The sequence below is a fragment of the Scophthalmus maximus genome, chromosome 8 (assembly GCF_022379125.1).
Source record: "Scophthalmus maximus strain ysfricsl-2021 chromosome 8, ASM2237912v1, whole genome shotgun sequence".
Taxonomy (NCBI): Eukaryota; Metazoa; Chordata; class Actinopteri; order Pleuronectiformes; family Scophthalmidae; genus Scophthalmus; species Scophthalmus maximus.
This window is the reverse complement of record NC_061522.1, coordinates 6,418,063-6,445,844: the sequence shown is the minus strand read 5'-3', so window position 1 is coordinate 6,445,844 and position 27,782 is coordinate 6,418,063. Positions and strand designations below refer to the sequence as shown.

Here is a 27,782-nt window from a genome sequence, read left to right as displayed (position 1 = left end):
CGATTGGCGGAGACGTACGAGACGTCCTGGTCATGTTTAGTTCGACTTATTTGCTGAACTACAATTCCCATGGGTCTTAGCGGCAGAATCTCTTTCAAAACCTCGTGGGAGCTGTAGTTTCCAAACTTAGGGCCATTTTATTGAAAGTCATTTTTATTTTATTACACTACAACAATGACGAAGATGATGATTATAATTTAGTTCATATAACACGCTCATTAGATATTAGTCCAAATCTGGTATTGATCCAATAAGTGATACCAGGTCCAGGATCACTGATATCTATACTATATCACTTTGTTGTGATTCATAAGCTGAATGTATCATCAATAGGTAACTTCTGAATATATATAAATTACAATTTGTCCCAGCAGATTTATGCCAAATACTCAACAATCACCTTTGGGTGAAATTACATTACATTCATTACATTACAATGACCTGGGAGTAATCAGTTTTTTTCTTAATATTTCATATCCATGTCAAACTTGGGCATTATTGAGTGGAAGAGTACAAACAGTTTCTGACAATTCTTTAGCAGATGAGAATATAAAAGAACCACACTCACGGAACCACAGATTGTTTAATTTATACATTTATTCTGATCACGGCTGTACAGGAATGCATCATCACAGCAGAAACACAACCTAAACCCAACCATGGCACAACAGCCGTAACAACACATCCAGAACTCGACCATGAATGCACAGGCTCAATCAGCTCACCTCACTTCAATGTCTAGAATAACCATTATTTATCATTATTGTTTTTTATTATTCACACACAACCATCTGTTTCTCAAATATATCTTTGTTTTCAAAGAGCATAAAAATACACGTAGACTCTCCATTGGGATAAACACTGGTGGCTGATCCACTGTCCGGCCCTACACCTGTGGGACCACTGAAAACTGCGGAGCCGAGGAGGAGCAGTAGAGCCAAATTATATCATCTTACAGCGGGGGCTTACATGGGCTCGAACAAGGCTTCTCAATGGTTACAGCCGGAAGGAGTTCAGACAGGGCGACTGATTTCATTGATCATATACTGTAGGACTCACAAGTCAACCTAGAAGCTACTTTTTTGACCTCACAGACAAACAAGGAGCGAGGGAAACAGAGAAAACCATTAAAACTTTTTTGGAAAACAAGAAAAAAAAGAACAGAAAACTACCAAGGCACAAAAAGATGCATAAGTTAACAGAATGGACACAAAGGGAGATTGAAATAAAAGAGGGGGAAGACAAGACGGAAGGTGGGCAGAATAGGGGCAGTTTCACTAACCAACACTAGAGGGAGCTCTAAAAGCTCAAATACCCAGGTATATTATAAACTCTATGTATGTCTGTATACTGGATGTACTATAGAAAGCATTGAAATATAGGATTATTTTTCAAAAACACTGTTCACTGCAGCAGGACAAAGGGATACACGGCATGACTGTGCTTGTATATATGTGTGTGTATGTCAGTCGTTTTAATGTAAATAGTGTAGATTCATTTCCAAGCAAAACTTCCATAAGTGGAGGCAAACACCAACAGATCAGAACAGCCGCCAGATTAAAACCAATGTAGTGTGCATTTGTGTGTGTGTGTGTGTGTGTGTGTGTGTGTGTGTGTGTGTGTGCGTGTACGTGTGACAGAGTGTCTCAAAAATTCATGGACACATATCTATGTCGTCTTTCGGATCATTAGTATAACCACTGTACGAGTTGGAGGACACTGACATGAGCATCAGCGGGGACTACACACACTCTTTTTAAACGACAACAACGGCAACGATAACAACAACAGCAGCGGCAGCAACAACAAGAACAACAACAACAACAGGAACAGAGACAACACACAGCTCAGGAAGTGCAACTAACCACAATCCTCCACTCACACAGAAGAGAAATAGAGGCTTCGGTTCATCTGGAAAATTGCATCCTGTTGACATTGCAGGAGTGAGACAGACACAGAAAGCGGCCTGTCTTTTTCCGTGTGCTTTTTAAAAATTCTCTCCAGTGTCTCGTCTGTACACATCTTGTCTATCTAGCTATCTATCTATCTGCCCGTCTCTCAATCAGTTTATGTGCTTATTTTTTTTGCAAGCAATATGCTTATCAGTCCGTCTGACTGGGTTAGCATTTCTGTGCTGTAGCCAGAGTCTGTAGAGATAAAAGGATGAGGGAAATGATTGTGCTTCTCGGTTCCACGCCGCCGTCTGAGGCCGGGTGGTGGCGACTCGCTGGGCTGCAGAGGTCAGAGGTTGTGTGGGAGCGGCCTCCTCGCACCGGGAAAGGCATTCTAGAGCTACTGCACCAGATGATGAGGACTCCCTCCTCAGTGTACTGTACAAGGCTACACGAGAAGCGCTCGCACCAGATGGGACACGCTCTCAAACACACACACACACACACACACACACACACACACACAAACACGCTCTCAGAGCACCAGCGTCGAGCCTCGGGAAAGCTTTCTTGATGTACGCACACGTGAAGAGGGAGAGGAAAAGGGAATCGTTGGAAATGAGACGTGGGCGTAGGGATCAGTCGAGCATTGCATCCAGTTGGTCTGCCAAGTCGTCAAACATGTTGCCAATGTCATCCAAGATGGAGACCGTTGTCTTTTTGCTGGAAATAGAGCTGGGAGTTGGAGAGAAGAAGAAAAAGGACGAGTTAAGATGATAATGAGGCGAATACATTCACAGTAGATTAGAGATGTTTTTTTCTTTATTGTTCGACAGAATTTGAAATATTTCTTTAATGGTAGCCCAAATGTTCCTCAACCTACTGTAGATACACAAGAATCTCATGGATAGTAAACAGCAACTGATTCTGACATTGAACTACAGTATCATCATCTGTTAAAGTCGATCTTGTATATAGTATATTTACTCAAGTTCGAAGGTGCTTCAAGTTGAGTAATATATCATATTTTATACTTGATATTTTTTAAATATCTCCACCAAAGAGATGATGTTTTCATTGCCATTCATTTGTCTGTCTGTCAGCAGGGTCACTCAAAAATCATACATTTTAAAATATGGATTATAGTCACCATAAAGTTATTATCCTACATTTTTTTCTGATATCAAACCCCGTTTTGATACTATTAAATCATTGGCACTACATTAAATGTATTTAAACTCAGTAATTATCTCTGCAGATATTTGGTTTTTTTTTGGGGGTTTTGGTAGTGATGCAGCCATTTTTAACACTCTGGTAGGAGTTAGCGGTTACCACGGTAATCAATAGTTTAGACAAACAAACCAGGAGTTTATGTCATGCAATAGGTTACATATATTCCAATCCGTTTGTCAGAGGTTAGATTTAGACTCAAAATACCACAGTGCACATCAGCCTTAGCAACAGTCGCTATGGTACAGGCGCCAGCCGGAGGCACAAATGAGAGCTGTGGTAAATTTAAACCAGTAAATCGCTGCAAAACGAGGACAAAACACCGCAGCACAGACCCAGAAGTGGAAAAGTTTCTCCAGCTGTGGTGGACAAAGTGAACTTTGGCCCCAGAAAACCAGAGTAAACTCCAGCCGACCTGGTTTCATGTTTCCTGGGAGTTGTAACCAAGATTTTACTTGTCACACACACAAACCATGTCTACCGAAATGCAGTGCGGCATGGATAAACGATACAAATAAAAGTTATAACCATATGTATAAATTGTTTATTTGTTAGTGTGTGGGTTTGCTGTATATAAATACGGATGAGAAATGTGCATTTACTATTTACTACAACTAAGTTTTATTCTTACCTTATTTTAAAACATATAATGTACATACTGTTACAATTGTAAGGCAAACTTTATAATAACATTTTGTTCAAGTGTCAGAGACAGAATAATGGAGCAAAATTATCAACACAGTCAGAAATTCTGTCGGGAATCAAAGAATCGTTGTTCAGTTCAAATTTAAGCTTTAATAGGTGGTAATCCTTTATTTAGTGTGATAAACTCTCCCTCTGTTTTAAAACCAGAGTGGACACACGGAAAGTCTAGAAGAGCAGAACAATGTGACTCATCTATTAAAATATCTGTTGCTCTTCATTATTTGTTATTATAACTCTTTTGTCCCTGTCAGGATCCCGTAGAAAAGATGATGCTGGTTTGTCAGTGATCAGCAGGTTAGGTGTTGCCGCATACAGTGAGTTACCATGGTGATTTACCCCGGTAGGAAGTAACATCTCGAACCACAAATCCTGGTTCGTAGAACAGGCCTCAGGACTATTAGCTCCTTAACACTGAATGCCTGAAATAAATCCTCCCACGCTCCGATCTTCTCATCATCAACTCGGATGCCAACAAGTCATCCCCAGGAGATTGTTTAGGATATAAATGGTACATTCTGTTGCGAAATATGATTATTAACTTTATAAATACTCACTCATTTTGTGCATCCTCCTCTTTGATTGTATGCTCCACAGCCTGCAGAGCTGCAGCCAAGGAGGCACTGGTCTCCTCCAAGCGATGCTGCACACCGTCCTCCTGCACTGCTCCCTCTGCTTGACTCTCCACCTCCTCACTAGCTCCTTCTTTCCTTGAGGGCTTGGTCTCCAGCTCCCTCTGACTCTCTTCCTCTGCTCTCTTCCTCTCCTCCTCCTCCTGCTCTTTGTGCCTCCTGTGCTCCCTCTCTCTACTCCTCTCTTCTTCCTCCCTCCTCCTCTCCTCTTCCTCCTCCGCCTCGCGTCCCCCCAGCAAGTCGATGGAGAGACCGGCGATGGAGGAGCGGGGAGGTTTGACAGGGTGCGATGACGGGGTGCAGGGACTCTGGGCCGGAGATGGGGATGTGAGAGGCAGTCCCGGGGAGAGGGAGGGAGCAGAGGGGGTGTCGGGAGCCGGAAGCGGGGCGGCAGAAAGCGGAGAGGAGGGTTTGGGGGCCGGGGTGGGACTGGTGGCAGCGGGGCTCGGGCTCATGGCTGTCGAAGCTACCGTTGACTTGCCTGGTTTGGGTGCTGTCGGAGGACCGCGGGGTTTTGGAGATACAGGAGGAGGGACACGCTTGGGCTCTGTTCAGAGAGAGTCAAGATAAGGCTGTCACACACAGTATATATATATATATATATATATATATATATATATATATATATATATATATATATATATATATATATATATATATTTATCAATTTGTGGTTTCATTATTCATATTTATTCTTATCATTACTATTTGCTTTCTTCTATTTTGTGTTACCAATTTTTTATTTTATATTTTTTTATATAATTATTAATACAATAATTATTTCTTTTGGTTTGCATTTGTCTCTCTTGTCAATCACCTGTGAAGCACTTTAAATGACATTTGTTTGAAAGGAGCAGTTTAAATAAAGTTTGATTGATTGATTGAGTGGTTATGCCTTTCAGCAACAAGGAAGTGCTCTCACTCCATTGTCTTTTTTAACTTCCTATATGCACCAGACACGGGAATGGGTTGCAGTCTGCTGCCTGTGATCAACCTTCATCTACATTTTTACAACAATTATCAGTCATAACATTGTCAGAGTGCGGCCCTGCTAATACAATATTTTCTTTATCAGAAAAACGGGATCATAGTCCAGTTCTCCATGACATGGACTTACTGTGTAATGAACTTTTACGCTGTTATCACATTAAACATCGAAAAATAGTGGCTTATATGTGACTACTGAAGTAAAGTCAATGACTAAATAGTTGTGTGTGCGTGCGTGTGTGTGTGTGTGCCTGTACTTGTGCATGTGTGCGTGTGTCTCACCGGGGCTCTGTGCCTTCTCAGCATTATCAGGCCCGGGTATGGGGACTCTGCGGGTTGGTACTGGAGGTTCCCCTTGTGTCTTTCTCAGGGTGACAGTTGAGGGTTTGGGTGACACTGCTGGCTTTAGAGACTTCCGGGCCTCCATCCACTCACAGCTCTCTCTGTTGGGCTCCGTCCTGTCAGGCACTTGAGACACGGGCCTCTGCCTCAGGACCACGCCGCCGTTGTGCTGCACCTCACCTCCATTTTTCCGGCTACTATCCGTGTGACTGCTCGGAGAGTCCGGTTGGTTATTGCTTTGAAGGACATTTTCGGCGTTCTCGGACACGCGCGGTCTCCTGCGTATGGTGTCGGAGACGGTTGTCACGGTAACAGCAGCGGTAGCCTCCGATGCTGGTGCTTCAGAGTCTGTTGCCGGGGGACGCGGCTTTCTCCGGAGTGTCACCGTGCCGTCTGTGATCTCTGATGCTGAGGTGACCATGGTGGAGCGGGGCCTGGGCTCTGGACGCTGCTGGGCTGGTTTCCGAGGTAACAGGTCAGTCTGATCACCAGGGATGCCTTCGGGTCCACTGATTGTCCTGCGCCGACTCAGGGCATCATCCTCCTCAGACCCAAGACGTGCCTGGCGACGAAGTACGGGTGGACTCACCTGAGAATCACAGGATTGTTACACAGGAATATTTCCAATTAAGAATCTAAATAAAATTCTCAGTGAAAACCAAACACAGAAGCCTACCTGTAGGTAGTTGGTGCTGCTTCCCAGATTCTTTGGCAGGGTTTTGGCTCCACCTACCATGGATGTTTCCAGCATCGCAGCAAGGCTGCGAACACTCCCAGACGCCCCCTCTGATCTCTCCAGGCCTGAGTCCTGAGCTCTTAAAGCTGATCCCAGGCTGCCGCAGTCACTGGCCCGCCGCTCTCGATAGTTTGGCAGCCCCAGTAGTCCCTCACCCTGTTCCTCTCCCTCCCCATCACCTCCTGTGATAGAAGAACAGGAGCGTTTAGGTGGTGTTGGGGGCCGACCTTTCCGACGGGGACGGAGGGTGACAGACGAATGGCTGCGGTTAACCGTGACGTCATTAAGGGCATCGGTACGTGCGGAGCTGCTGCGGCACACGGTTGCGTATCTAGAGTCTGATTCTGTGCCAATAAGACTGTGAGTTCGCCGCCGCTCTTCCTCCTCGCTGGGCAGCCGCAGCAGCGGCACTGACGAATCTAGCGCCGCCAACTGGGTCGAGGGGCGCGGCCGAGCCCTGGGGGAGGCCTGCTGGGCCCTGGCATGTGGGGGGGTCTGCGGTGGGGTTTGGGGAGGGGTCTGTGAATGTGTGAGACCTGGGCGAGGTTTGGTCAGTGGGCTGGGGGCACCGTCCCTCTGCTTCCTCGCCTCCCTCCGAGGCTCTGAGCTGGTGCTCCCACCCGGGCTGGATGGAGGCGTGGAGGGGCTCTGAGGAGGCTCAGGACCACTTTCTCCCCTCTGTAGGTCCTTCAGTCTCCTCACGCCTAACATCAGTTTCTTCTGATGGCCTGAGGGGAGCCAGTGGTGTGGAGGAGAAGAATGAAAGAACAGTTATTGCGAAGAGAATGACAGAAAAGGTGTTTAGACTACAACGCTAGATGTAGTTTGTTTTATTTGCTATCGGGGTGTGAGCACAGTTCAATTTTGCAAAAAGCTGAATAACAATTATATAACTATTAAATAATATATACTACTATGGGTTTTTTTTCTGCTTTGGGCTTTATTGAATTGCAGTGAAAATTAGGATACGTCTCAGTTTGTATTCAGCTTATAGAAACTCCTAATTTCTGTTTACTTGTAAAGATTTATATTTCAAACATATTTTAAACAATGTTGTTCGATTATCACTGCACAGACAGAACTTAAGTGGCATTTGAATTCTTGCATGTTTTGTAAAGTCGAACATAGCATTTGCTAAATGGAATGCACTGCATGGAGTAAAGCGCTATTCTTGTCTTAACCCACTCAAAGCGCTTTACAGTACAAGTCACATTCAGAAATTCACTCACACACATGTATGCCGTGCTTTGCTTTCACACATCATTCACACTCTGCTAGAACAACCGTCAGAGGCAAGGAAGGGTTCTTGATAAAGAAGCGGCGACTTACCGAGCTTAGTGATGCCAATCTCTTGCAGGTCCTCAAGGCTGATGTCAGAGATGAAGTCAGTGTTTTCGTACCCGTTCTGCACCAGAACCTGGTAGTACTGACTAAGACCCAGGTGAGACAGCCATTCTGCCAGATTGGCCTAAATAGGGACAAACAAACACGGGCAAACAAGGTGTAGTAGACACAGAACAGAACTGTTATTCTAGTTTCCTCACAAACTGAGAGAGCTGCATGTGTTCGTGCTTGAGTGCAAATCCCAACATCTGCACCCTTTTTTGTGGTTTGTGCACCACGTGAGTGAGAGCCTTACAGGCTTATGGTCTGGCAGCCAGTCTGTGGACGGCAGCTTGCTGATCTCTGATGTCAACTTTTTTCGATGTCCAGGCTTCATGACCCCGATCGCCGTCAGGTCCTTGAACACAAAGCACATTTAGTCACACCGGAAATTCAACACGACCACTGTGGGTGCAATTTTTCTTCTTCTGACTGTAAGCACATTAATGCGTACGTTTGATATTTGTGCGTGTGCTGTGTGTGATATGCCTTCAGGAATATTTTGTGTCCCCTGCCCTCAGGGGGTTTTACGTCATACCACTGTGTCTGCTTCAGTGTGTGTGCGTGCACACACACACACACACACACACACACACACAGACACACAAACACACACACACACACAGAGACACAGACAATGGCACTTGACACACTCTCAAGGACGAACACAGAGAAGCGTTTACGGCACAGGCAGGAAAACGTGGCCATGTGTGAACACAGGTATGTAAATGAAGCAGGCGGAGCATGAGAAGTGACTGGCTGAGGCCCAGGACTCACACCGGGGGGTCAGGTGACAGAGACAGGAGGGTCATGATGACATCATCCAGGTCAGTGGGGAGCTGATCTGAGAGCTGAGCTGGGCGGAGCCTTGACAGACAAGGGGCGGGGCGTGAGGGGGTCAGGAGGTCATGACCTTACCTCGGGGGTCATGCGGCTAACGGTGTCTAGATCATATCCCGCGGTGAGGAAGTGGGTGGTGTAGAACTGCAGCTGAAACTCACCCAGCCACGCCACTACTGCCTGCTTCTAGAACACAGAGCACAGAACACTACTGCCTGCTTCTAGAAGAGACCACGGGGGTTCTTCTGGAGCACAGAACGCACAGCTGTTCTAGAACACAGTATGGCAGCCATGTTGTGAAAACACAAGAGTTGACTAGAAAAACAGCACTCAAACGTGCGTCTAAACTCCAGACTTTCTCTACCACAAAAATCTAGAAAGCGTTTACAGAGCAAAGAATGGGAGTTAGATCTGGAGCACAGTTTCACAAAGTAGAATAAAAGAGCTACAACTTGTCTTTATCTTACAGAAGAACAATAAGCCTGTAATACTTTCGAGATGCACAATTCCAGCTCAAATTCAAAGAAAGATACTGCCTTTATATTTATGCTCAAAAAACACTACTTTTCCAAAAACACTGCCACTGCCAGTGGAGGTAAATGGGATTTCATTCATCGTAATCGTGGATTGTGAGATCTGATGAGCAGAATATATTTATTTTGTGGGTATATGTGTGGTGTAGCTATGCCTATCAATGCTGTGATGGTTGGTTTTCATGATTTCGGCAACGTTTTGTCAGTAAATAAAATCCACCTGTTCTTACAAGTTCAAACGTTTGACAACATTTAAGACCACACTTATAGCGGAGGTGAGGCATCTCTTACTGTCAGCGAGTGTAGGAAGGGAACAACCAATTAGCACATACTAAGAACTGTTTTTGCTTCTAAAACGGAACCCTGCTGTTGCCTGACAACCAGTAAATGCTTGATTCGGGAACGTGGCGTCTCCCCTCGATTCTAGAGCACACGGACAGAATTTAAGCCTCAGAGAGCTGCTGGCAGGTTCTAGAGCGGAGCGGCAGCATGTGGGCGTCTCGGTTTGGTGTGAGGTCAGGGGGGTGGGTGGAGGGACAGAAGGCAAGACGGCGACTGACTCCTCGATTAGTCTGTCACTCTGCCTGTCTCCATGGTGACACACTTGCATGCCCATCCACAGGGTGTCATCTGTTCAGGAGCGGCTCAGCCACCAGCAGACGGCTCAGGGCCTGAACCCAACCCATGTAGATGTCTTTCTCGCAAACCAAAGCGCTGGTTGAGAGGAAACAGAAGCCAACAGAAAGAGGATGTCCGCAGAGTTAACCAATCTGCCATCCAAAAACTCACTTTCCCATCATCCTCCTCTGCCTTCCGCTCAAACGGCCGCGGTTCGTGAACTGTGCAACTGGAAGAGCCTTGGGGTGAACAGGGAGACAACGGAGAGAAAGAAGAGGGGAGAACAATAAAACACATTATCTTTCTTAGTAAAATAAATTTTGAAATTTCACTTTATTTCACTACACCTTATTTTTTACATAAAATCATTTCTCATACATATTTTGATCAGCATATGTTCAGTTCAAGTTCATTTTCATTCTAAGGCCAATGTTGACCCTACGTAATACCACTGTACTTGCCCTTGTTTTCCTCCTTAACACTAAAGATTTGGATTTCTGTAGTCCGTCTCTTCTTCTACTGTGTGGTGACTATTTCTATACGTTTTTATTCTGCTTATTACAAGCAAATATTTGTTGCTGTGACCAAAGTGTTAAAAGTGCGAAGAAAGAGCAACGCGCCCCTGGTTTTTTACACCCGCATTCTAGAGCAGCTTTCATAAGCAAAGGATAACTTAAATGACTATTATGTATTGACGAGGGTAGGGAATGCTGCTTGTGTTTGGTATGAATGGGCAAATGTTCCTCTAAAAGGCGAAAAGTGAAATGAAGAAAAAAATGAATAATAAAAAAGCAGCAATCCAATAAAACCCTGAGGCCCTTGCTGTAATAGTGAACACCGCCTTGATCATTTTAAATAGTTATGACATTAATACAGAAAGAAGGCCAAGAGAAGACATGCTTTGTTGTATCTGTGTCTCTGTAGAATCACTGCTGTGCTTGATCACGTAGCAGGAGGCCGCAGCAAAACAGACTTTTGATTCGGATGAAAAATGCAGTGGGTATTACTTCAAATGGAGCCGAAGATACTGCTGGATGAGTTTTGTGTGCTTACTCGCTGACTGCTCAACAGACTGCGACTGCTCCAGGAGGTGCTCCTTGGCTTTAACCGACTGGGAAAGCACGGTGGCCAGGAGCTACAACACAAAGACACACAGAAATCTGCTCATGCACACATACAAGAGGGCACACACACACACACACACACACACACACACACACACACACACACACACACTCGCGGAATGGGATGTTTACTCAAGCGTAATCACTCAAGACCCAAAAGTGCCTTGTGACTCAGCCGAGTGCACATGTTGCAGACAGATTCTGGCGTTCTGACCCTCTTCCTCTTGCACTTGCAATTGACCAAAACTGGCATCACAGAAAATCCTAGAGCAAATCTTGAAACGGACAAAGTCCCTCCAGCATGATATGGGAGCAACATCCAATTTGGCAAAAAAGCTAATTTAGTATGTTTTATGTTTTAAAATCCACTCACGGTGTCAGAAAAAGGAGCAGCAGGGTGCTTTATATCCTGGATTATGAAATGAAAGTGGAAAAGAAGAAGAAAGTCGACATGCACACGGACTACACAAAAAAAACATGTTTCTATCACTTCACTGTTTTGACCATAGTTGGCAATTTTGTGTCTTTCATTTGAGGTTCCAAGCTTCATTTGACTTTGTAGTTAAGGACAAACGCGCTGTTGTAAACCACAATCTCAATGCACCTGGTCTACTGTTGAAAAAAAAAGAAAGAGGTGATTCTGATCTCTCCAACAGAAAAACAAACTGAGCAGGAAACAGAATTGCGGTAAACCTGGTAACTAGAGTGGTGTTTGTTTCCTCCTGTTTGTTTCCCAGAAATTAAAATGCACTTGTGGTTTCGTAGAGATCATGCAGCAACACGGGGTGCAAACACATGCATACAAATGAACCCGTCTCCTACCTTGACTCCTTCAGACTGTGCGTGCAGGCCTGGAGCGTTAAGGCCATGTGTGTTGACTCCTGGCGTGGGCGCCGGGTGTGGACTGGGTGCAGGGGTAGTTAGAACATGTGTGTTTCCAGAGCTCTGCAAGCTGCTCAAGGACCGCACACTGCCGAGACTGCCCACACTGCCACTGCGCTCACCACCTCCATGCACAAACACATATGGGGCAGAATGTGGCATCATTCTTTCACAGGGTTAACCCCCCCCCCCCCTCCCAAGAAGCAGGGGTTTACCTGCCAGTGGTTTGCGTAACACCCAGATATCCTCGCTGGTGCTGCTCTGATGTCCCAGGGTTGGGGAGCCTTGAGGACTCAGGTCTGCAGACCGCGAACCTGTCTCGCACACGCACACAAACGCAAGCACACAAAATTTGTTACGGCCTTACGGACTTTTAAAAAAAAATCTATTTTTCAAGGACATTCTTAAAACCAGAAATGCAGTAGCTAATTAACAGCTACACGGACCCATATGATAATGTGTGCAATGTAGATTCATCATATAAATCTATTCAACTCTTAAATGAACACCATCATGCAAACAGGCTCACAAAGATTCACTCACTCACCTATGCAGTCATAAAAACATTATTCATGGTGGCTGCCACCACGTCTCGGTGCTTATGCTTTTGAGACTGACGAGTGACCATAAAGCAGGTTCATCGTCGTGTGCTTGCACAATACTAACACATATCGTGCATACAAGCACTGCTCAAAACGCCACGACTTTGTTTTGAATAAAACATCCACCTATGGTGCTTAAATGGCTGAAATTTTGTTAACTGTGCCTTTAATTGTAATATTTCCATGAAAGAGTTAGTTCACACAAATTACAAGAAAGCTACGCCATCACAATGGAGGCTAAGGTCATTTCTGTCACGGTAACTTCCTTAACAGTCAAAATGTTTTTAACGGGTGAAAACGAATACCACTTTCAGAATTATATCTGGAAAATTACAATAATCCCTGGATTTTTTCCACATTGGTAGAAAATAGTCCCAAATGAAATTGAAAGTGGAAATGTAAACCACTTGTTTGTTAGTGGGCAAATTCACGTTTTGTAATTTGGGTGAACTGATTCTAATATACAGTGGCTTCAGAAAGTTTTTCAGATGCCATATGACATTTCTGCCAATAATATATATACTGGATATATCAGCTTTGTATGTGCGTGTGTATCTGTGTGCAGTGAAGTGCAGGAACAAAAACATAATATATCCTATTTATATATGTTCTAAACGTGGTCAAACAGTGTGGAAAGGATGCTTATCTGTGATTACTACAGTATGTACCTGTCTGACTCTGCTGCTCCTGAGAAGTGGAGAGAGGAGGAGGAGGAGGAGGAGGAGGAGGAGGAGGAATGGACAGTTGAGGAGTAGACAGAGAAGGAGGAGAGATGGGAAGAGGAACGTACCCAAAGGAGGAGAACCGAGGGAGGGACTGTGAGTCGGGGTGAGGGGGTGGAGGGGGAGGCAGGTGCAGGGGGAGGACTTTGGAGGGGGGGTATGAGTGCCCGTTGACCGAGGCAACGGGACAGGGGTTGGGCCTGCGGAGCAGGAGGGTGTGGCACTGCTGGGAGGGGGCGTGGCCTGGACATGAGCCAGGAGGAGGGAGGTGCAAAACAACAACAACAACTGATCAGTCAACTTGAAACAAAACAAATCTAATCAGGAAATAATAATTGATTAAAAAAGAAAAATATGAAAAAAAAAGAAAACATCCATATATCCACAAGGAATATATCTCTATAAATAAATTAAAATATAATATCACTATAGCAATATGGGGGGGGGAAAGCATCACAAACTAGTGGAGCAGGCTGGTTAGATGATTTTATTTAGTAGGGAGGGTGACAGAGGGAGTAGAGATATAGAGGAAGGGAGGAGGGAGGAGGGGTCACCAGCCAATAGGGGGAGGTTGATCAATGGAGGTGGTTGACAGGTTGGGAAAACAGATGGGCTGCTGAGAGAGGCCGATGATGCTGGAGCTAGCTACAACTAGTGATCAGCTACAGTTGCTGAACTCACACACATGCCAAAGCACACTCGCACACACACACACACACACACACACACACACACACACACACACACACACACACACACACAGCTGTGATGTTGGTGGTCACCTGCCCTCTTGATGACTTCCACCATATTGGAGGGAAAGTAGCCAACGCGGTCATTTCCTGTGCGGTTGTCGTGAATACAGCCCTTCCATCGACCGTCAGAGTGCTGCTCCAAAACCTGCCAATGAACACAAAATACAGTTCACAAGACTAAAAGCTGTATGCACATCCAAAACTACTGCAACTGAACATAGTTCATATGTTTTGGTGTAATTCAGTCTGAAAGGAAGGTAACAAATACCAAATATTTGACAAATAAGCCTGCTGGATGCAGAACTTTTTAATTAACGGGCACAGCGCAGCAGAACGAAAGTGGCAAATCATGACAGACCATCAGAAGTTGTGACACCACCCTATCAATAAAGACTACAAAAGTTATTACTAATGTTAAAAAAATGACATGCATCTATAACTAACTATGTTCCATTTGTGCTGCATTAACAGGGACAGTTTAGTAGACAGACGCGCAGCACTTTGAGAGCAAGGTTGAGAAATGTATTGTACCGTGATAATGTCTCCAGCTTTGATGTTGAGGCTGGTCAGGTCGTAGTTGTTGCAGTAATCCTTCAGCGCTCGCACTTGCATCGCAGCGGAAGCATCTAAAAGGCGAGTGTAATGTGAGCGGGCAGAAGGTTGCGTGGACGAGACAGATTTTCAGGATGGCAGAGCAGAAATGAGGTGGGAACAGAAGAGCGTGGAGAGGAGAGAGGTAGAGGTGAGATGATCGATTGCTCGATGTACTTCCGGATGGCGTATCAATATTACGTCTATGTCAATACGATAGATGCAAGACAACCAAACAAACAGCTCTACCTCGGGTTAGATCCCATTCTGGGGCACGTAAACAACACTTTTTGTGCCATTGTGTTAAATATATCGATGGTCATTCGGAATTAAAAAAATCACTCAAAATGTCCCGTGTGACGTGGACTCACCTCTGAGTAGCTGCTTGATCTCCCGGCTGGCCTGCGTGGTGGTGAACTGGTTAACAATGTCCAGGGCAGTTTGACTCAGAGTGTTTCTCACTCCCGCACTGATGCCACTCTGGATGGAGACATGACATGAAAATGGAGAAATAAACAAATATGGGAGAGAGGGCTCTGGCGGACCTCCAAGGCCCCGCGAGGTAAAAGGCCCCTCACCCCTCCTTCATAGGACCGCTAGACGTAAAGAGAACCAAAATAAATACAACCAAAACAATCTGTCCCGTGTCTCTTTGCGGTGACTATCACCCATTTTGTTTTCTTTGTTTTTTATCTGTTCATGGTCATTTAAAAAACAACAACTTTGGGGGTCATTTCTGTGTCTCTCTGTTGTCGTTTTGTATCCCTCTGTGGTGATTTTGTTTTCTGTGCAGCTCTGTGACTGAAGAAATATTGACTGTAACTTCACAGAGAGACTCAGGCCCAAGGGCCCCGAGCCTGCGTCTGGCAGACGCTGTTTGATAATCCGTCCATGACTCAGTGCTAGTCTGGCTGTGTGTACCTGCCTGCTGCCAACAATTGTTGTGTGTGCTGCTGCCTCAAAAAATGAACCAGAGCAGGATAAGAGACAACTTGGAAAACATGTTCAAACGGCAGGGTTACGCATCAGCAGCCTTATTCGTGTGAAGTTGCAAAGCTGTTTTGTATATTTGCACAACAGGTAGAATGCAAGACAGTCAGGTACAGTTTTATGTAAGAAGCCAACACAACCCACACGCTTCAGTACACGGCCAAGTCGGATTAAAGACTGAGGTGTAAACTCCCTCAGCTGAGGAGAGGGAGGCCACTTTAACAACAGTTGCTTATGTGAACACATGGGGCAGACAGACAGATGGACGGACCAAGAGACGGACAGGTGGGCAGACAGACACACTTACGTCCAGCAGCAGGCGTACTACCTCTGTCTTCCCACAGAGGGCAGCCTGATGTAGAGCTGTGCCAGACTCGGCCTGTCTGTTGATGTCTATACCAGCCTGAATCAGCAATCTGCAGCACGAAATAATAAAGATGTAAACGTTTCCTTTTCATGAAATAAATTCATAAAAAAAAACCCAACCACATGACAATAACAAAACACCGACATGAATGAAAGTCAATAAAAGGATATATGTAGTTATTATTTTTTTAAACGATCTATGCAGACCTTCATCTCCTTCAGACCGTAACAGATTGATTCATTCATAACTATGACCCTGGAGTTCAGGTTGGATGAGATCAGATGAACTGACTGACAGGCAGATGGATGGAAACAGTGCGCGGACAGACACGCACTGAGGGAGGCGGACCGAGAGAGGTTTCCCACCGTATGACTTCGATGTGTCCGTTCTTGGCAGCGAGATGCAGAGGTGACACTCCGTTGGGGTCGGAGGGTTTTGGTTCGATCATGGCTGCACACATGTTACTGCTAAGCAGGAGCTGGACCACCTTAATCACAGAAATATACACAGCATAAGTTATACATACAAAACACCGGTTACATGGACTCTTTTTTTTTAATGAACAGTTCAAATTAGTCCACACAAAATGTTTATTACAGTTCACTGCTACGTCTGAATGGGAACTCCTTAAATTTTAAATTTCATATAGCGAAAACTGTAAACCTCATTTGTGTGCTCGGTTTTATGTCTGCAGATTATTATTTGGGGGTATTTTCATCAAGAATCCAGAAGTCGGGGCTAATAAAAGTTAAAGAAAAACACATTGCTTGGCTTCAGTCAAATCTACTCACTCCGACACGTCCAAATTCACAGGCGAGGTCCAAAGGTGTTTTCCCCGCTGAGTCTGAGATACACGGGTTGGACTGGTGTTGCAGCAACATCTCCGACTGTAACACACACACACACACACACACACACACACACACACACACACACACACACCTCTTAATTTATTCCGTGGCATGTAACAACCAAAAAAGATGCATACAACATCAGACACAAATAAACACACCTAACAAAAACACATGGCCGGCCACTATAGAAGTACACATCAAAAGAAATTCTTACAGTACACACACACACACACACACACACACACACACACACACACAACGCAGTTACCCCATCATAGTGTCCATGCTGAGCTGATAGGTGGAGAGGGATCTGTCCTTCATCTGACTGTCCGTTGACTGATGACCCCGATTTCAGCAGCATTTTCATTGGTTCAGTCTTCCCCTGCCATGCAGCGTAATGCAGAGGACGCATCCCTACGCAAAACACACACACACAAACACACACACACACACACACACACACACAATTGTTCTCATCACTAATTTACGCTTGTGTGCCAATTATAGAGCTAATTAAACTCTAAATGTGTTGCCATTGTAATTGAAAATGAACTGAGTTATGGACTTTTTGGACCCCAGTGTAGATAAATGCATTAGGGCTGACACAATTATTTGATTAATCAACAATTGTCTTGGTTGTTTGTAAGCAAACATCCACTGGTTCCAGCTTCTCAAATGTGATTTTCTTAGGGTTAGGGTTTTTATTTCATTTTATAGCCTAAGCGTTTTCGACTGTGGGTTGGACATTTTTGGACGTGTCTTGGAACTTGTGATGTACAGATTTGCTATTATCTTACAATCTATAAACCAAAATTTAATATCGATAGATTAATATATAATGACAACAATTCTTGCCGTAGCAATAGCTTAAGGCACAGACTCCCAGTGTCCCTCCCGGAAATGCAGTCTTGTTGTGTTTGACACGCTCATGACCCTTTGTGACCCTGGGCGTATTGCAAGCATCATACTCATGGGACATCCAAGACAAACTTGTCTTTCGGACAAAGGCCAAGACAAGAAAACCCCTATAAGTGGTTTAACTATACCTGAGGGAGAACGTTGCAGGGGACCGGGGGGGAAAAAACAGCTATTAAGAACCACGCAGGAAATGCAAGATGATGCCAAGCTCAGGTGAGAAGAGCAGAGAAATACACAAAGGTCAATAAACCCGTTGTAGCAGTGGCTGCAAGGGACAGTGAGCATGTTTCTCACGGCAGCAACCCAAGGCCCCCAGCCCTGATACCAGCGATGAGCCACATCATCAAGCCGACTTCAGAGGCCCCCCAGGCTTGGTTGGCATGACGGAGTCCTGACTCACAAAAGGGCTACAGGCAGAAGAGAGAGGCACAGCAGCTGCAGGGGTCACAAAACCTCAAGTCGGGGTATATGAAGAGGCAAATGTAAGAGCTCAGACAAAGTGTTGTGGAGATTCAGTAAGACGAGGGAGGACTTCACCGAGGACTGTGCATCCCGAATATCTGAAACTTCAGTTGTCGACATATTGACTCATCTATCCACCACTATTTGTATTTAGCAGGCAGTGGTGGTCATGATCAGTACCAAGATAACTACAACCTCAAATTAAAGAGGGGCAATGTGAATTATGAGCTGGTCATATTTGATATTTTGGCTTTTAGCTTGATTTGACCAAAGCTTAATTTCTCAGTTAAATGAGTCATCAGTTTGTATAAATTCCTGTGTTCCTTAGTTCCCAGCACACATATTCACCAACTTTCCTCCTTTCCTGTTTATGTTTTTTTTGGACAGGATATCCGAAGTCCAGAGGTCTGCAGTCACTACTTAGGCTGATATCTTGCACAATAACTCTTTGTCACTGAGTATGACAGACAAGTTGTTAACACAATAATCCATTCATTCATCGTCTACCGCTTTATCTATTGAAGGGTCGCGGGGGGGCTGGAGCCAATCCCAGCTAACATTGGGCGAGAGGCGGGGTTCACCCTGGACAGGTCGCCAGCCTCATACAGAGACGGACAACCATTCACTCTCACACTCACACCTACGGTCAATTTGGGACTGTGAGAGGAAGCCGGAGAACCCGGAGAGAACCCACGCATACACGGGGAGAAACATGCAAACTCCACACAGAAAGGCCCTGGTTGAACCTGGATTCGAACCCAGAACCTTCTTGCTGTGAGGCGAAGGTGCTAACCACTACACCACCGTGCAGCTAACACAATAATGACATATCATATTTTAAAGCATATGGCTAACTATACAGTTTCTAGTTCACACACCCAGCTAGAAATAAACATTAGCATTCAGAGTTTCTGTCCATCATTCTCTCTCTTTTAGCTCTGTTTTGGTCTCCACCTGCTCGCAGGGAAATATCTAGATTTACAAATGTTCAACAGGTAACGGATGAATCCAATTCCCCGGAATTGTCACTATAAGCTGACCTGGTCATGTACACATAGTCATTGAAGCCTTTGTTAATATAAAGATGTTTGTTTAAGGGGCCGCAAGCGATTTTGGACATTTTGTGACTGAACTGGTCGGGGCTCGAACCCGCAGCCTCGGGTATGGGAGACTGTCACGCTAACCACGCCATTTCTTTTTTTCGAATTAAAGAGCCGAGGCTGTGACAAAAGAAAGACGATTTGTTTTAAATATTCACTTTTACCAAACAAAAGTGTATTGGATTAAAATCGCCTACTGCGCCTTTCAGCTGCAAAGCCAAGGTTTTCCAGGGCTCATCGTGCTATGTTCTGAAGGACTGATTTGAGGTTTCCCCCACCACCTCATGGAGAGAAACCCACTGAAGAGCTATTATCCACTGGTGAGGATGTCTGCCAGGTGTGTGTCTATATTTAGAGATCTACTGGGCATGACTGACTGGGAGCGTGGAGAGAGACAGTCCTACATCCTGGACGGATTATATCTCCCATCTGCCCTGAGATTTCTCCTTCTGGAATCTGCCAGCGTGGAACTGGGAAGTCGATATTCTCCAGCGAAAAAAGAAGGGGAAATCAGGGCTGCTCTACTTCCACCCACCTGGCTCTCATTCCTGCAGCCATGAAGCGCGCCTCCTCTATTGTCCATTGTTGTATTGTCCACTGTGCACGCAAAATCTGTCACCTCTCATAAACACTGTATAGTACCCAGAGATTTTTTTCATTAGTGCGTTCCCAACAAGTTCACCTTTTGTTACATAAGAGGATATTATTGGTCACGCGGGGGGGGGGGGGACCAGATATATTTGTGTGTTTTGCTGTTATTTTGTGATGGTATTGTGTTGTCGCCCGTCTTGTGTGTTTTGTGCCCATTTCCTGGCAACGTCACGAGTTGTAGGGAGACTCTGTGAAAACCTGTGTTTGTCTTTACCTTTGTTGTCTTTAATATCCACTGCAGCCTGGGCCTCCAGCAGCAGGGCGATCAGCTCCTTGTTACCACCCAGAGCAGCATGGTGCAGCGGTGACAGCCTTCACACAGACACAGATTATGCATACAAATACACATATTCATATACGTAGTGTAAAACCAGGAGATAACTTTGCTGAAATAATCTTCAGCGTAGAGCAGCTCCGCCCCTCAGCTCTGTGTGAGCGACAGGAGGGGGCAAATGACCTACTTCCATTAATAAGCAATCTCTCTAGCCCCGAGCCGAGCGAACTCACAGCTCGCCTCTGTGTGTGTGTGTGTGTGTGTTTAATGGATCCCTGGTGAATATAAGGGGTCGTGCCCGGGAGTCAAATCAACGAATCAACAGCCATTACACAAGGAGTTGGGTCCAATTATCCGATTCCAATCAACATAATAAAAAGATCTTTGTTATCCGATGGAGCCGAATAAAACATAATCGCAAACCAAGCATGTGCACACAAAAAGCTTGACCGATCATGAGTCTAAAAATAGCCAAAATCCATAGTTGTACATTCGGAGTCAATGCGGGCCACAGTTCTGGGCAAATTAAAAGCTGACAAATGTTGACTCTGCTTTGAGGTAATTAGTCTTCAGATTTGAGTCCTTCAGCCGGCTACATGTTGTAAAGACAGATTCAAGCAGGGGGATAGTGCGATATGGTTGAACGTTTATTGGCCGTCAACAGAGATTTAATAGGAGTTTGGTGGATTTTGAGGCTGTTTCTTGCCTCATGGATTAAATCTGAGATCTCTGTTGGAAAGAGAGGATTTCTACATCAGTGGGTCGCCAACCTATTTTGGACTTGTAATCCCCAAAAAAGGAGTTAAGGTCTACCTGTGAGACCCACCTCACAGGTGGATAACAGTCGGTGTGATCTGTAACAACAGACTGCCTAGGACTGCTTCATTTATAGGATTTTTTGAATCCTAATGTCAAAAAGAATTTGTCATTTATTTATTTCATTTATGCAGTTTGGGAAACACCTGGTGTCCTACAACTCCATAGGATGTTTACATTTTGTATTAGTGGACAAAAAAAAGGGTTTAGAATCTATTTCAAGAGTGAGAAAAATATCAGCTCAATGATAAAACTGTGGCGCTGCTATGTCAATGACATAGTTAGTGTGTCATGCAAATACAAGTGTCCAGCCCACGTGGATGGACAAGACATCCCAAAACATTGAACATAACTTCTTAACTAACATTGCAATTGACATTTTCTTCCTAAAACACAACTCAAGCTTCCTATAATCACGCATCCAGTATAATTTATTAGAAAATAAAGGTCATTTTACTAAATAGTGTATCCCTTAAATCATCATATAATGAACAATTAAATCTAAAACCGACTTTGTGTTCAGTCTCACATAAATCACACAGCCAACAATTATTTTTAAATAAAAATACTTAAATAATAATAATAATAATATTATTATTATTAATAATAATAATACTGTTTCCTGAAATAACTGTGCAATAGTCCCTCACCCATCTGCATCCTGGATGTTGACATTCACCCTCTTTGCTGCTCCAAGGAGCTCTGAAACATACAGAGAAAAGAGACAGAAAATGAGAGGCGGAGTAACAAACTCATTACAAAAACCGTCCATTCGGTGATTAATATATTCTGTCCTTGTACTTTTCACTCCCTGCAGGTGGGGTTGACAGCTACGCTCTTGTACCTGTGTGCGTTCTCAAACAACCCTCTGCCTTCTTACAGTTTCTTCGCTGCATTAACGAAAAAGGTCAAGACGAAGTGACAAGGTAAAGAAAACAAATAAAAGTAATTCTGGGAAACTCGCAAAGGATCTAAAAAGGCACCGTCAGACACACGTAATCAAAGGCATTATTATCATTGGCTTTGAGCGATAGCTCATCATTATTAGTGTTAGCTTCAGCATTAGCAGTTTTTTGGCATCTTTTCTTTACATCTGTATCAACTGAAGCATTTATAAGGATCACATAAATTATTATTATTATTATTATTATTATTATTATTATTCATGAGACCTGCTACATTTAAATTTAGTCCATTAAATTTCACAATTATTGCAGAACCCAAGTATCTTTGGTCTTGGTGCTTAAAAATCACTTAAATGAATATAGAAGTAAGGTTAATATTCTGTTAATCAATTATTCGGTTAATCATAGAGCTATTTGAACTCCCTATCACATATAGATATAGTTATACATATACAAGACTGGGTATTTATGTTTACAGTATTTATGGGTGCATAATATGGCTGTGCCTTTGATTGAGTATACGTGCGCATGTTTGCCTCAAAAAGATGACGACACCAGACAACAGGGAAGAGAACACACACGTGCACAAACACTCACCACGACGCACACAAACAGTCTGAAAAGGACACAGAAAAAGCGACTTGTTTATCTCTGCCTCTACTTTTTCCCCCTCTTTTTTTTTTTTTTTTTGGTCAAACCCCTCATAATCCACGGGCCGTAATCTGCAGCTGTCCTGTAATCTGGGGAAAAGCTCCCCTCCCTCTCTCCGCAGCTCTATCTACACTTCATCCGTTCATCCTGCTCTCACACTCTAATTTTCCCTGTAATTTGCTAAAGAGCGTGTGCTGATTGGTCGTTCTGCTAGTTTCCGTTTACACTCGGCAGCTGACATCATTCTGCTGCTGATGTGTGCGTGTTTCAGTGTGTGTTTGTGTGGACGTGTAGGTTCCCCCTATCTGTCTTGGATTAAAAACAAGAACCACCCCTCCCTCCCTCCCTCCAGTGGCAGATGAAGCAGTGAGTACAGATATCTGTGTCACCATCAGACTTTCAGAGAGCCACATGACCTCGACCACTGAACACAAATTTATAACAGGACCACAAAACCCAACACCCAAGATTAATTCCACCATCTTTTTCTTCTTAGATTATCCTAATTTTAAAGTCGGTGGTGGTGGCATTATTTAATGATGCTCCCCTTCTGACCCGAAACCAGGATATGTATATTTAATGAAATACTAGCTGACAAAGATTGCTGACAAATACCTGCTCACTCTCCTCTTAAACAATTCATCCTTTGTTCTGGTGGAGTAGCAGAGCAGTGATTCCTGTCAGAACAGATTTTCACATTCAAAACTTTATTTATTCAATTCATAATAAGTACTGATTGTATTGCTGACTAAATGTGATGCTTACAACTTAAAGATGTATGTGTTTTCCTGTTTGTTTAAGAGCATTATCACAATGTTTTATGGATTGGGCTCCTGGACCGGGGCTCATATTTCATTATGATAATTTTAGGCATAACACTGCAACCGAGCCTGGGTTGCCATGGCAACCCCCAAATGTGCCATTCTCACCGACTGCCAATCACTTGGCAGTGAAAATTTATGATATCCCTGTGCAACGTCTCCCTCAAGTATCGTTTAGAAATCATTTTGACGTAAAATCGTACCATTCCCCTTTAATTTCATTAAAGCATTTCAATCTTAATATAGACGAATAAAAGGGTTTTTAACTACCGGCTGACAGAGCAACCATCAGTGTAACAGAGCGGATTCACAAACTGCAGATAAAGTGAAGTGGAGGATTTCTCAAGGACTCTCATCACCAGAGATGTACTTAAGACCAGTTTGCATCACCTCCGACTTTGCCTGTCTCCCTGCATTCAGTGTCACATGTGGCCTAGAACAAATGCCAAATATGCAGCAATATGTTAAAGTGACTCGACTCAGGGTCACAGCATGTCAACGGTCAAAGAAAGGTATCATATTTCCACTAATGTACAAAATGACAGGATGACAAGACAATTTCATCAGATTGCTGTAAGGGCTATGATAAGATTAGGTTTTTTTTACTATTAGTTCATATTATTAAATTCTGAGTCTTAAAAATTGCAGTTGCTAACGCTAATGGTGTAGTAATAGAGCATATGTGAAAGATATTACACATTTTAACACCCTTTTTCACATACACGTATTATCTACATTTCTATCTATGCACCTGCAATAACAGATATCATCACTTTTAAGCGATATGGTGAACTTTCATTGGAATCACCTGATGAATATAGGTTTGATATAGATTATTTCTATTAGTTCACATAAGATGTGTGGTGGCAAATTCCGGGGCGGCATCCTTCGGAGGCTACATTCGAAGACCGACCTCGCGTCACAAGCACCGCGACACGACCGTCCCGTTTCAAAGGCCCCTTCAAACGCCGCCAACACAAATGGGCTCTTCCATTCCCGAGCAGTGAAGGATCCGACGGGGTGAATGTTTCCTAAAGACAACAGCTCTACTATTGCTGCCTTATTTTCTAAACTGTAAATCAATGACTTCATTAACAATTGGTAGATAGTTTACTAATGGTTAACAGATTGATCGTGAGCCATTAAAGATGAACACTTTTGGGGTCGCCCGGCTGTGGCAAAAATCCTCGCTGTCGTTGTCAGCTATTCACATTCATCGGAGAGACCTCTGCAGTGGACTGATTGACCACCTGCCCTCTGGGAAATGGCTGCGGGGACAAAATCCATTTATCCTTAGCATATTAATAGACTTGATGGATTTTTTAAAGAACCATTTATTAATCATTTATCAACTTTTATAGGTACCTGACTAACGTTTGCCGACAGCTTGAGAATCCCAATACACTTTATTAATGGCTTGATAGGTGCCTATACGAGATGAGAATTAAAAACATGGTGCCCTTTGTCAATGACTTCTTAACATGTTTAACTGCAGACTTGGTGGTTTGGAGGGATCTCCCTGATGAAATTGGAGGCTTCATCCATTCCATTAAGTTTTCGTTTTAAAACGAAAAAGTCCAGACAATTGTTTTGAACTTTGTATCAGAAGTAAAGTGCGTCCCTATGGAAACACCTGCAAACGCACATCCCATCTGCTTGCCGGTGTAAGCAGGAAGCAGATTTTCTACTCCGCAGTCTGTTGCTTGTAGTTACAAAAATTAACTATTAATGAGAACCCATGATGGTGAAAAGTAAAAGCAGGGGTTTTCTTTTTTTGCACTAACAATGAGGGCGTAACTGTTACGTACAGTAAGTGTTCGCAACACTTTGCATTCACCGCTGGTTGTCGAGTGGTTACTGCCTTTGTACGTCGAGCCCTGTCACCACTTTGATTCTGTGAACACTCTTCGTCCAATTGTGACATTTTGAGAAAGAAACCAAACCACTATGAAACCTCCCCGTCACCTGCTGCTCCAACACCACGACATGCTGTTGATAATACAGACTGAGGCATCAGGCACATGACTAACACCTGATGTGTCAAGTGTATTTCTGTGCATGCTCTGTGCATGCTCTGTGTGTGTGTGTGTGTGTGTGTGTGTGTGTGTGTGTGTGTGTGTGTGTGTGTGTGTGTATGTGGCAATATTTATCAAGCAGGGAAACCTGGCTTATTCAAACATAAACCTGTATTCACGCGCGCGCGCGCGCACACGCACACGCGCGCACACGCGCACACACACACACACACACACACACACACACACACACACACACACACACACACACACACACACACACACACACACACACACACACACACACACCTTGTATAACTCACCCTTTAACCTCTCCCCATCACTTCCTGTCTCTTTATCCCCGTGCATCCACATCTCAGTGTTTCCCTCCTCCTGTCCTGCACTCCTCTCTCCCCGTCCTCACCCTCCTCCTCCTCACCCTCACCCTCACCCACCTCCCGCTTTTCTCTTTTGTCAGTGTGCAGTGGACTGAGCTCTCGGAGCTGATGTGTCCTGGCATTTGTAGAGAAGCGCTTTTTCTTTTCCATGGCACTGCTGGAATGTTCAGAGGCAAACATGCACACACGAGAGGAGAGGAGAGGAGATGAGGAGACATAATGCAGGAAAGAGGATGGAGGAAGGGCGGGAAAAAGAAGAGTAGGGAATCTTAAAAGAGAGGACAGACAAGGCGAGAAAATAAGAAGAGGGCTATAGGAAGTGGGGAGGATAAGGGAGGAAAGCAGAGGGTAAGGAAAGTAGAGAGGAGATCAAAGAGGAGGAAACCGGAAAAGGGGAGAGGAGACAAGAGGAAGGAGGTGAGATGAGGAAATATAGGAAAAGAGAAAAGCAGGCAACAGAAGAGGAGAGGAGCCCAGTGGGTGAAATGGAAGAGGAGGAGGAGAGCAGTTTTCAAGGCTGTAATTGAAATCTAATTATCACCTCAAGTCCCGGCTGACTCCACGTCGAGCACACGTCCATGTGCACGAGCTTGAGCACCCCGTCTGTGCACGCAAATATCTGCACGTGTGCACTTACAGTCATCACATTATTACCACCAACATCTGGCTTCTTCACACACCAATAATCCCCCTGTCCCAAGAGCAGTGTAGGACCTTCCACCTCTTACACACACAGTCTCACACACACACACACACACACACACACACACACTAAGGCACACATCCTTTCTGGTGAGCACACATAAGCCCCCCATACGGACTTTTTTGTGCATTCATGCACACACACAAATGGTAAATTGTGGGATATGGGGGGGGGGGGGGGGGGGGGGGGGGGGGGGGGGGGGGGTTCAAGCATCTCCAATTTGTATTTACATTTTGATGACTGCTCTCACACATGTGCAACGTCATCACTATCACACTCTCAACGTCATAGCACGCACGCACGCACACTCACACACACACACACACACACAGATGTGTGCAGTAGAGTGTGCACACACAGTGCACCATTTAGGCTAAATGGCATCACATCAGACTTAGCCTGCACTGTCCTGACCCCTGGTAATGACGGTGTGTGTGTGTGTGTGTCAGGAGGATGGGCAGATACTGACTGGCTTTCCCCGGCCGTGGTCTCTGTAGAAGCCGCTGGGCTGTCAGCAAGTCCTCGGTCTTCACGGCCTGGAGCAGCTCCTGGTCCTTCCCCATGTCCCCTCCGTCCCGCCGCAGTCCGCTCGGTCCCGCTCTCTGCCACTGAGCGCCCCTCTCTCCTCCGTTAATCCGCTGCTACATCCTGCCGCCACTCCGGGCCTCCCGCTGCAGCTGAGGCGCGGAGGGGGTGGATGCTGCCCGGACCGTGGGATGCTCGGATTGCGGCCAGGAGTCCGGCGCACGTCCCGCACCTCCTCCCTTCCGCCAGGCGCTAGAACGACCCCCACGCCGACCACCGACCGCCGGCCGACCGGACTGCGCACTCGGTCGCTCGGCTCGGGATGCGCGAGAACACACGCGCGTCAGATCCCACAGATTTCTTCCCCGTGACGATTCCGCCGGGTCTACGTGGGCTCCGTGCGCGGACAAGGAAAAAGAAGGGTAGAACTCGAGCGCCCTCCTATCCGCTGGGTCAAATACGCACCGCTGAAATCTCACGAGCACCCTCTCTGCCGCCGCGGACCGGCTCGCGTCAGCTCCGGCGCGCGCGCGCGCACACGCACGCACGCACGCACACAATCTTACGCGCGCGCGCGCGCGCCCGCTGTCACACACGGTGGCATTACATAAACACGAGCTGCGTGTGCGCTCGCCGCTCCAGTTGTTGTAATCCCGGTGCGCGTGTGCGCGCTCGTGCGGGCGCACAAGTCACGAGAGGTCGTTTGACCTCGTATTAATAACGTTTCGCGGTCGAGTCGCGTGCGGGGAGGCGCGCGAGGATCA

At 45.1% G+C, this 27,782-nt stretch overlaps 1 protein-coding gene across 4 annotated transcripts; it reads right to left on the bottom strand.

Moving 5' to 3' along the window:
- Positions 1–579: 579 nt before the first annotated feature.
- On the bottom strand, positions 580–27,580 carry LOC118312847 (caskin-1-like). 4 transcript variants are annotated; one of them, XM_035637831.2, is made up of 22 exons: positions 26,963–27,579; positions 21,651–21,702; positions 20,125–20,222; positions 17,048–17,193; positions 16,717–16,812; positions 16,291–16,412; positions 15,866–15,974; positions 14,940–15,048; positions 14,509–14,603; positions 14,008–14,122; positions 12,117–12,215; positions 11,842–12,026; positions 10,949–11,030; positions 10,067–10,134; positions 8,823–8,930; positions 8,161–8,262; positions 7,851–7,989; positions 7,058–7,249; positions 6,462–6,703; positions 5,726–6,374; positions 4,382–5,003; positions 580–2,627 (listed from the first exon to the last, which is right to left on the bottom strand). In XM_035637831.2, the coding sequence occupies exons 1-22, from the start codon at positions 27,054–27,056 to the stop codon at positions 2,531–2,533; spliced, it is 3,621 nt and encodes a 1,206-aa protein (XP_035493724.2). In that variant the 5' UTR covers positions 27,057–27,579; the 3' UTR covers positions 580–2,530. The 4 variants fall into 4 exon arrangements, with proteins under 4 accessions (XP_035493724.2, XP_035493720.2, XP_035493721.2 ...); XM_035637827.2 differs by having other exon boundaries at positions 6,462–7,249; positions 26,963–27,580; XM_035637828.2 differs by having other exon boundaries at positions 6,462–7,249; positions 8,823–8,927; positions 26,963–27,580.
- Between the last annotated feature and the right edge of the window lie 202 nt (positions 27,581–27,782).

Bases quoted from the DNA above. Each gene is read 5' to 3' on its own strand.
- LOC118312847 (XM_035637827.2), bottom strand. From the start codon at position 27,056: ATGGGGAAGGACCAGGAGCTGCTCCAGGCCGTGAAGACCGAGGACTTG. The intron at 21,703-26,962 runs GTCAGTATCTGC...TGTATGTTTCAG, and splicing joins ACCACGGCCGGGGAAAGCCA to AGCTCCTTGGAGCAGCAAAG. The intron at 17,194-20,124 runs GTAAAGACAAAC...TGTTTTGCGTAG, and splicing joins GGATATTAAAGACAACAAAG to GGATGCGTCCTCTGCATTAC.